At 37.1% G+C, this 10,577-nt stretch overlaps 1 protein-coding gene across 5 annotated transcripts in view; it reads left to right on the forward strand.

Annotated features, from left to right (window-relative positions):
* The window catches only part of LSM14A (LSM14A mRNA processing body assembly factor), a 56,647-nt gene that overhangs the window by 24,630 nt on the left and 21,440 nt on the right, over positions 1 to 10,577 (forward strand). For all 5 annotated transcript variants that reach the window (XM_024733801.1, XM_024733802.1, XM_024733803.1 and 2 more), the window contains exons 2-3: positions 296 to 459; positions 3,131 to 3,260. In XM_024733801.1, the coding sequence (XP_024589569.1) occupies positions 296 to 459; positions 3,131 to 3,260 (294 nt within the window). The remainder of the gene's footprint in view (positions 1 to 295; positions 460 to 3,130; positions 3,261 to 10,577) is intronic.

The raw sequence follows: 10,577 nt of genomic DNA on the forward strand, positions 1-10,577 counted from the left end.
CCAGGGCTCAAACCCGTGTCCCTTGTATTGGCAGGCGGATTCTTAACCACTGCGCCACCAGGGAAGCCCCGCCGCCCCGCCAATAGTCTTTTAAATTGAACACATTTAGCTCTATGCAAAACCCACTCTGTTTTCCACTTAAGAAAAAAAATTTACTTAGCTACAAATTAATGAATACTTTCTTATGGATGGCATTTAAGAACTGCTCTTTAGTACTTGAAACAGTGCATTGTAAGAGGCACTACCTGAATACAGTGAGTAGACATGTATCTCATATCCTCTGTTTTCTCACCAGTTCGGTCCTTTGGTACAGAAGACAGACCAACAGATCGTCCAATACCACCTCGAGATGAAGTCTTTGAATACATTATATTCCGTGGGAGTGATATTAAAGACCTCACTGTTTGTGAGCCACCAAAACCACAATGTTCTTTGCCTCAGGACCCAGCTATCGTTCAGGTAACATAGTAAATTTGTCTTGCAGTTCAAGTAAATTTCATGCACATAACTAGCCCTGGATTTTGCCTCTCCTTGTTTTTTAAATGTTCTCGATTAAATGTTCATATAAGCTTATTACTGTTTTCTAGTTACCTGGATACCCAAAATAACTGGATAATGTTCTCACCCAGGTTTTTCTCTTTAGATAATAAGTTGGGACTAAATAGATTAAGAAATAGCTGAGGAATTAATTTTTATCATAAGATACTTTCTGATTTCAACAGTGGTTAAAATAGCTAACATTTATTGAGATCTGACTTTATAAGAAGCACTATTCAAAGCACTGCACATATAATAGGGCAATCCTCACAGCACCCTCTCAGCTTGGTGCTAGAGTTATTCTCATTTTTATAATCCTCATTTTCATAAGTGAGGAAATTGAAGTAGACCCATAATTTGAACAGACCCAGGAATTCTGGCTCTAGAATCCAGGATCCATGCCACTATACTATTCACACGTGGATCATATTACAAACCAGGGTGGTGATGGCTACTCTTAGGTAAGATGACTAAGTTTAACGAAAAAAATGCTAAATCACATTATATATTATATGTTTGTAACATAGTATACATGCAATGCAAAAACATAAAAGGATTTTAACATGTACAGATACGTTGTTCAATTCCCAAATAAAGTATTAAAGACGACGATCCTAAGTATTCTCATTAAGAGAAGTTTTTTTTAAATCAGTTAATTTATTTATTTGTTTTTATTTTTGTCTGTCTTGGGTCTTTGTTGCTGTGCGCAGGCTTTCTCTAGTTGTGGCGAGCGGGGGCTACTCTTCGTTACGGTGCACGGGCTTCTCATTGTTGTGGCTTCTCTTATTGCAGAGCACGGGCTGTAGGTGCACAGGCTTCAGTAGTTGTGGCGCATGAGCTTAGTTGCTCCATGGCATGTGGGATCTTCCCGGACCAGGGATTGAACCCATGTGCCCTGCATTGGCAGGCAGATTCTTAACGACTGTGCCACCAGGGAAGCCCGAGGAATTATAAAATTTGTGTATTTTATTTAAAACAGAAACACATGATGTCTAAAAGATTGTAAATTATGAATTAAAGAAGATGTTCATTATAGCACCTGTTTATATGTTAATTGGAAGCACATAGAAGCTCTGAATTTCTACTAGAGCAGCAGAGGAAGCAGGTTAACATGAGTGTTTTTAGTTACTGGCATAGATGATTAAAAACTTTGTGGCCCCCATAGGGTTTTCCTGCTGAATCCATTTTCTTCTCAAGTTTTTTTCTTGTCAAAAGTCTTTGGTCATTTGCGGTAAAATATGCTTGTTGGGTTTTTTTTAACTTCCTCTTTTTTATGCTGTGAGTGATAAAAATCTTAGGTTTTCACAAAACTGACTATTAAAATATATATTATCTTGCATAGAATGTGCCTTCCAGCTATTAAAAGGAAATACCTAATGAACTCTTCTAAAGAAAATATTAAGTACTATATAAAATTAAAATGGGGAAAAAAAAGAGAAAGTACCTTTTAACATTTACTTACTATTTTTCTGAGTATAAGATAAGCTTTTTAAGAAATAATAAATTTGGTTCTTGCAACATAAACTGAAGAAATTCTCTACTCTTACCTATCCCCTGCTTTTTAAGTCTTACTTTTGAGGAATTAAGTCTGAAAGAATCCTGAGAAAGTGCGAACTTCTTAAATGGAGGGAGAAGAGACACATTCTCATAGAAATAGCTGCCTACACCGAAGAGCGATGTTATCGGACTCTCATATCTTTTGATAACTCTCCAGAGAACAACTTATTTAATCTGTCAGTTTTATGGAATGACAGTAACCTAGAGAGCACAATTCAAAATGATTTTTAAAAACTTCTTCCAACCACTGTAAATTTTGGCTTTTGATCTTTTGATTCATTCGTTCAGTAGTATTTATTGAATACCTGCCTTGTGTCTGATACTAGCAGCAAACATACAGACAGGGTTCTGCCATCAGTGAACTTGTATCCTGGTGGCTGTTAGTACACTTCATATTTATATTATCAAACATTTTATGTTAAGATAAATTAATGTATATATATACATATTAATATATATATGTATTTTAGGTTTAGTAAGAAACTTTTTATAAAGTGCTCTTTACCGTAATAATAACTGTATTTAAAAGTGTAAGTAGCAAGTGGTTTTGTACAGGATAGTTTGTTTCTGCATTTCTTTCCCATAAATTTAATAGTATACCTCAAGTGATTGAAAATAAGAGTAAAATCAAAAGTGAGATGTCTTACTTATGTCACCACCAGACTGAAACTTAGTACTAAAACGAAATTTGATTGTTCTCATATTTTTTCTTTAAGCAAAATTAGTTTACTTATTCGGGTAACTTTTCTTCGGTTCTTTCCTAAATCTGTTGTAAAACTGAACTCAGAGGAGGAGTTCATTGTAGAAAAAAGCATTTATAAATCACATTGCGTACAATTGACACATGTATATAAATACTGCAATCAGGTTATTCAGCTGTTTTAACATTAAATGCATGTTGCAAGTTGTTATAATTGCTTTTGTGTCTAGTAGTTGTAATTTAATAGTTTTCTTTAAAATGTAAATATCCGAATTTCTTTCCATTATGTACATATTGTTTAGAGCCTGGAAAATTAACCCATGATCTTTTCTTCAGTCTTCACTAGGCTCATCTACTTCTTCGTTCCAGTCAGTGGGCTCCTATGGACCTTTCGGCAGGATGCCAACATACAGTCAATTCAGTCCAAGTTCATTAGTCGGGCAGCAGTTTGGGGCTGTTGGTGTTGGTATGTTGTGCTTTTTTCCTTTTTTTCTTTCTTTTTTGTATATTTCCCTGTCTTTACCACAAAGATACATAAAACCACAAATTTTCAGACATATTGTTTGGTGTTCCTTTTGTAGCCTATTATTTTAAAGACTTTATTTTAATGTCCTTAATGATTAGTGGTTCTATAAAGGCCATCTCTTAGAATGCTAACATTTTTAAAAAATCTAGATATATCCAATTACCAAATTTTATTGAATGTTATTTTAAATTTTCATAAGATATATCCATTTAAAATAAGCATTTTTTCCAGCATTGTGGGTTTTCAAAAAGGGAAGTAGAGATAATGCCATTATTAGGGAGCAATATCAATATATAACACTATAAGGAGAAAATATAGGAGGGCTAGGCTAATAACAGTCCTGTTTATGATTGGAGGACAAAGGTTATCATGTACAAAAGCTAGATATAATCAGATCAGATTTTTTTGTGTTTATTTTTATAGTTGTGCATTTTAACTCTTAAGTACACCTTTATTGAAATTTCCACAATAAAGAAGAGTTTTAAATCTCAAACTCTAGCCCTTAATCTTTTTTAATTCCATTGAAATAATCACTTATCAGTTTATCTCACTGATCACAAATCCAGTTTCAGGTTTATCTTGAAACTCATTAGTATGTTAACAGGTTTTGTTAAAATTAATTCCTTTCTATGAATATTTTTTATATAGTTGTGACTTTCCAAGTATGTAAATGTTTTACTTATTCACAAAATAAAAAACAATGGGAAAAAAGTAAATCCAAAAATTGAATGAATACAAACAGAAACAACTATATCAGATAACATAACCACACAGAAATAAGAATTCAAGTAAATTTTTACACTCTTAGTAAGATATATTGTAGGAATAAATACAACTATTAAAAAAAACTTGACTTAGGGTTTATTATTGGTAGTGGTATTGGTGGTGTTAATTTTGAAACTATTTTTTATGTATTATAGGATAGGGCAAATGAGTAATATATTGATGTTGTTGAGAAATGGTATTCTTACCTTGGAGAAGGGAGATATAAATATGGAATGGGGAAAGGTAAAGAAGAATGCTATGGTGGTGAATGTGAACTGGAGGTATGGGTGTGAACTCATTTTTTAAAAACTGGTTGTTTCCTGACTCTGTTCATAGAAAGGGCCTGGAAGCAATGATACCCAGTAGCAAAGAACATGTATAAACCCAGTTCTTGCTTTCTAAATACCTCTCCCCGCTAAAAGGGATCTAGGCCCCTTTTAAAAAGAAGAGGAAAAAGAGGAAACGATGCTTTTAGAATAACACTAGCAAATAAATAGAAAGAGTGGTGGACATAGAAAATCATTTTGTAATCTCTAGTGAAATAATTAACAAGGATTATCAGTGGATGCTAAAATCATTGGGTGAATGGTGTTGGAACAGGATATTTAAACGGTCTTAAAAGTATCATCCCCCAGTTTACTTATTAATTCCAAAGGGAGAAAATGTGCCTTTATAATGGAGAGATCTGATGGTCACCATCTTAATTAAGTTGTCAAGTTTGGCATTGCCATAATTAATGATTATATGTCTGCTGATGTGATGATATGGGGGAAGGGGGGTAAACAACTTCACTTCTGTGGTATTCTTGCTGAAAATGCAGGCTCTAATCATGAAGAAATTGAGATATATATTCAGAATGCCAGGCTCTTCAAAGGATTCAATGTTGTAAAGAACAGAGGCAGCGGGACTGTTTATTTTTTAATTGCATTCGATCTTTATTTTAATTAATTAATTTATTTTTTATTTTTGGCTGTGTTGGGTCTTTGTTGCTGTGCGTGGGCTTTCTTTAGTTGCGGCGAGCGGGGTCTACTCTTCCGTTGTGGTGTGCAGGCTTCTCATTGCGGTAGCTTCTCTTGTTGAGGAGCACGGGCTCTAGGCGAGTGGGCTTTAGAGCGCAGGCTCAGTAGTTGTGGCGCACGGGCTTAGTTGCTCCGCGGTATGTGGGATCTTCCCGGACCAGGGCTCGAACCCATATTCCCTGTGTTGGCAGGCGGATTCTTAACCTCTGCGCCACCAGGGAAGTCCTGGGACTGTTTTAGACTTGGGAAGACTGGAGAGACATAGCGTCCAAATATAACATGTGATTGGATCGCAAGTTTTAGGAGAAGTTGATAACAAAGAATGTTTTAGGACTACTGAGGAACTTTGAGTAAGGACTAAATGTTGGATGGTGTTATTGTTTATTTTCTTAGATGTGGTAATGGTATTGTGGTTAACCATATAAGAGAATGTCTGTTTTGGGGAGATGATTTTGAAGTATTTAAGGGTGAAGAGGCAAACTGATTATAGTCTATATAGGAAAAAGAGAATTGTGTATATCACAACATGAAGAAATGGAATAGGCGTGGCAAGATGTTAGTAGTTGGTGAGCTAGATGGAGGAATATATTGATGTTCAGCGTACTCCTCTTTCAATTTTGACACAGGTTTGACATTTTTCAAATTTATTTATTTTTGTTGGGGGGTGGGTTGTAACCCAGACATTCATCCCTAATCAAAATTTAAATATTTAATTACTTTCAGATTTGTTGTTGGATTGGTGAAATAGGGTAGCTTTGGTCCACGTACCTTCTAATCCTAGTCAAGTGAAGATCAATGTTGCTTATACATGTTAATCAAGATATACTCTACGTTAGTTATAACTGTTAGAATCCTATTCTGAGGATTCAGATAAGGGACAATTGCAAATTATATTATCCTTTTGAGACTCCTTTCACTAAGTGGAATAGTTAGCTAACATTTGGATTATTGTACTTACCTTCTACATTACTGTGAAGTTTGCATAACTTAATATGTATAAAGCATTTGAACAGGGTCTAGCACAAAGTATCTACATAATAAATACTGCGTCTGCTATTCTTCACATCCTGCTCCTCTAATCAAAGTATTTTGTGGTGGTGAAATATATATTCCTTATAAATGCTTTTATCTAATTTTGACATTGGAGGTTGCTGGTTTAGTGTTCTTCGGGTGTCAAAAAGGTAGAAGTTTTTGCTTGTGCTTTCCATGTGGGTAGACTTAATTTTTGCAGTGACAGATTATTTTTTTTTGTTTTTTTGTTTTTTTGCGGTACGCGGGCCTCTCACTGTTGTGGCCTCTCCCGTTGCGGAGCACAGGCTCCGGACGCGCGGGCTCAGCGGCCATGGCTCACGGGCCCAGGCGCTCCGCAGCATGTGGGATCTTCCCGGACTGGTACACGAACCCGTGTTCCCTGCATCGGCAAGCAGACTCTCAACCACTGCGCCACCAGGGAAGCCCTGACAGATTATTTTTGATTGTTTGATTTTCATACTGGCAGAACAATTTTTGGAGTCGCTAATTAGAGAACTATATATAGTATTTAGAAGTTAAACGAGGAGGAGGAAAACTGTAGCATTGATTAAGGTGGCAGATGTATTTTAGAAACAGAATTAACTTAGATATAATTTGTGTTGGTAAAATTAAGCCAGATTTTAATTTAAGCCTCTTGTTTTCATTTTCTGTGCCTAATATTCTGATGTAAAGAGAAAGTTTAAATAAATCAAGATTACACTATTGCTGTTTGGGGGGAATTTTTTCTATTTTAATTTTCATAGTTTTATTTGCAATTTATATTATGAAGGGTTAATATCCTGAATATCTAAAGAGCTTCTAAAAATAAAGCTCCACAATCCAACAGAAAAATTTGTAAAGATTAGACACTGACTTTGCCTTTTTCAGAAAAAAATAAATACAAATGGCGCTTAAACATGGAAAGATGCTTAAATCTTGCTCATGATAAGAGATATACAACTTAAGTCATCACCAAGACGCCATTTCTCACTATCAATTTGACAAAAACACAAAAGTTTGAATATATTCTGTTTTGGCAAGATTGTGAAGAAAGAGATACTCTCATACTTTGTTTTTTTAAGCTAATGCACAAATAATTTTTATGTGCAAAGGTTAGGTCATTACTGATGTTAATTAGGAAAAATTAATTATCTCACAATAAACTGAAGCATCAAAATAGCCATGACATGCTAAGTCTCATACTACTCTTGTGGGCAAGATGGAGGCATATTGGCTGAACATGGGTTCAGCCAGTGGGTACATTTTAGCTGCTTAAATAGCAGAACCATATTGGACAGTGATTCTCTTAGGTCTCTAGTGTTTCGTACACGTTAATTTTTAATCACTGAGTTTAATGAATACTTAACATGCTTATGAACTTTAAAGTTAGCATAGGGACTTCCCTGGTTGTCTAGTGGTTAAGAATCTGCCTTCCAATGCAGGGGATACGGGTTCGATCCCTGGTTGGGGACCTAAGATCTCACATGCCGCAGGACAACTAAGCCCACACACTGCAACTACTGAGCACACGGGCCACAGCTAGAGAGCCCGCATGCCACAACTACAGAGCCCACATGCTCTGGAGCCCATTCGCTGCAACAAGGAGCCCACGCTGCAGCGGAGGATCCCTTGTGTTGCACCTGAGACCTGACACAGCCAAAAATAAAATAAATAAAGTTAGCATAAACCAGGAGGATGTTTCATGCATTAAGGATGACAGACAAAGGATTGTTAAAGATATACTTGAGGGCAATTCCCTGGCAGTCCATTGGTCAGGACTCCCTGCCTCCACTGCAGAGGGCACAGGTTTGATCCCTGGTCAGGGAACTAAAATCCCTCATGCCACGTGGTACAGCCTAAATAAATAAATAAATAAATCTACTTTGGTAATGTATAAAGGAATTAAACATTCCAGTTAAAAAGCAGAGATCATCAAACTGAATTTTTTTTAAAAAGACCCTGCTATGTGATGTTTATAAGAGATGAATTAAAAGAAAGTTAAAGAACAGAAAAAGGCATGACATACCATACAAACACTGATAAGAAGAAAACTATGTTAGGAAAATTAACATCAGACAAAGCAGCTTAAAGATCAGGAGTACTGCCAAAGATAAAGAAGGATTCTTCATAACAGTACATCAGGAAGCTGTAACAATCCTAGATGTGTATGTAACTTTTATAAAATAGTACACCAACACCAACAATTGCAGAAAGTAGATTCTTTTAAGTAAATATTGATCAATCAATGGGATAGATCAAATCCTGGTCCATAAAATGAGTTACATTAAATTCAGAAGGATTGAAATCATACGTGGTATCTTCTCAAACCACAAAGAAATTAAATTTGGAATTAATAAAGATAAATTGGGGCTTCCCTGGTGGCGCAGTGGTTGAGAGTCCACCTGCCGACGCAGGGGACATGGGTTCGTGCCCCGGTCCGGGAAGGTCCCACATGCCGCGGAGCGGCTGGGCCCGTGAGCCATGGCCGCTGAGCCTGCGTGTCCGGAGCCTGTACTCCGCGACGGGAGAGGCCCCAATAGTGAGAGGCCCGTGTACCGCAAAAAAAAAAAAAAAAAGATAAATTGAAAAATATACAAATAGTATCTTTCTGTTTGCTCAATACAGAAATTGAGCAAACTTACAAGAATCACTAATGAATTGAAGAAATCATAGGGGAAATAAGATATTTTTAAATATAATGATCATAAAGTACAACATATCAAAATTTGTGAGTGGAGCTTAAGCATTGCTTAGGGGAAACTTCATACCTTTAAATACATATATAAGAAAACAAGAATTTTTTTTTTTTTTGCGGTACGCAGGCCTCTCACTGTTGTGGCCTCTCCCGTTGCAGAGCACAGGCTCAGCGGCCATGGCTCACGGGCCCAGCCGCTCCACGGCATGTGGGATCTTCCCGGACCGGGGCACGAACCCGTGTCCCCTGCATTGGCAGGCGGGCTCTCAACCACTGTACCACCAGGGAAGCCCCCAAAACAAGAATATTTTAAAATCAGTGCTCTAAGCTGCCAGCTTATTAAGAAGCTAAAAAAAAGGAAAGAAAATTAGCCCAAAAGTACTAGAAGGAAGAAAAAGTTTAAAGCAGAAATCAAGGAAATAGAAACAAGTCAAAAATACGTATATAATATCATCAAGCCAGGAGCTGGTTCTTGGAAAAATTTCATAAAATTAATGAGCCCCTAGCAAGACTAAACAAGGAAAAAAAGAAGACTCAAATAGGGCTTCCCTGGTGGTGCAGTGGTTGAGAATCTGCCTGCCAACGTAGGGGACACGGGTTCGAGCCCTGGTCTGGGAAGATCCCACATGCTGCGGAGCAACTAGGCCCATGAGCCACAACTGCTGAGCCTGCACGTTTGGAGCCTGTGTTCCGCAACAAGAGAGGCCCGCGCACCGTGATGAAAAGTGGCCCCCGCTCGCCGCAACTAGAGAAAGCCCTGGCATGGAAACGAAGACCCAATACAGCCAAAATTAAATTAATTAATTTTTTAAAAAATAAAAAAAAAAAAAGAAAGTGTAGGCATCACTATAGATCCTAAAAGGACAATATGAAGATATTGTGAACAACTTTATGTCAACAGATTTGACATCTCAGATGAAACAGACAAGTTCCTTGAAAATACAACTTTCCTAAACCAACACAGGAGGAAGTACAGTCTCAGTATCACCCTTTTAAAGAAGTTGAAACTAATTTAAAATCTTCTGTAAAGAAAATTCTAGACTATTTGCTTTACTGATAAATTCTACCATTTAGGGAAGAAATAATTTTACCCATCTTACACAAACTCTTTGAGAGAATAAAAGAAGAACACTTCCTAACCAGATAACCAAGGCAAGCTGAGATACCAAAACCTAAATGGTATCTAAATGAAATCAATACAAGAAAATAAAATTACAGCTAATTTCCCTGAACATATATGTAAAAATCCTTAACATAGTATTAGCAGTGGAAGCCAGCAGTTCATAAAAAGGATATTACATAATGACATCTCAGGAATGCAAAGATGTTTTAACATTTGAAAATCATTAGTAATTTACCACATTAACAGAATAAAGGAGAAAAACTGCAATCCCAAGAGATACAGAACAGGCATTTGGTAAAATTCAAACCCCTTTATCAACAACTAAGGAATAGGAAGGAATTTCCTAACCTGATCAGTGAAGTGAAAAGCTTACACACAGGGTTTCCCTGGTGGCGCAGTGGTTAAGAATCCGCCTGCCAATGCAGGGGACATGGGTTCAAACCCTGGCCCGGGAAGATCCCACATGCCGCGGAGCAACTAAGCCGGTGCACCACTAGTGAGCCTGCGCTCTAGAGCCCACAAGCCACAACTACTGAAGCCCGTGCGCCTAGAGCCCATGCTCTGCAACAAGATAAGCCACGACAATGAGAAGTCTGCGCACCACAACAAACAGCAGCCCCCGCTCGCCGCAACTAGAGAAAGCC

Source organism: Neophocaena asiaeorientalis, unplaced genomic scaffold (assembly GCF_003031525.2).
Source record: "Neophocaena asiaeorientalis asiaeorientalis breed wild unplaced genomic scaffold, Neophocaena_asiaeorientalis_V1.1 scaffold280, whole genome shotgun sequence".
In the NCBI taxonomy this organism is placed as follows: Eukaryota; Metazoa; Chordata; class Mammalia; order Artiodactyla; family Phocoenidae; genus Neophocaena; species Neophocaena asiaeorientalis.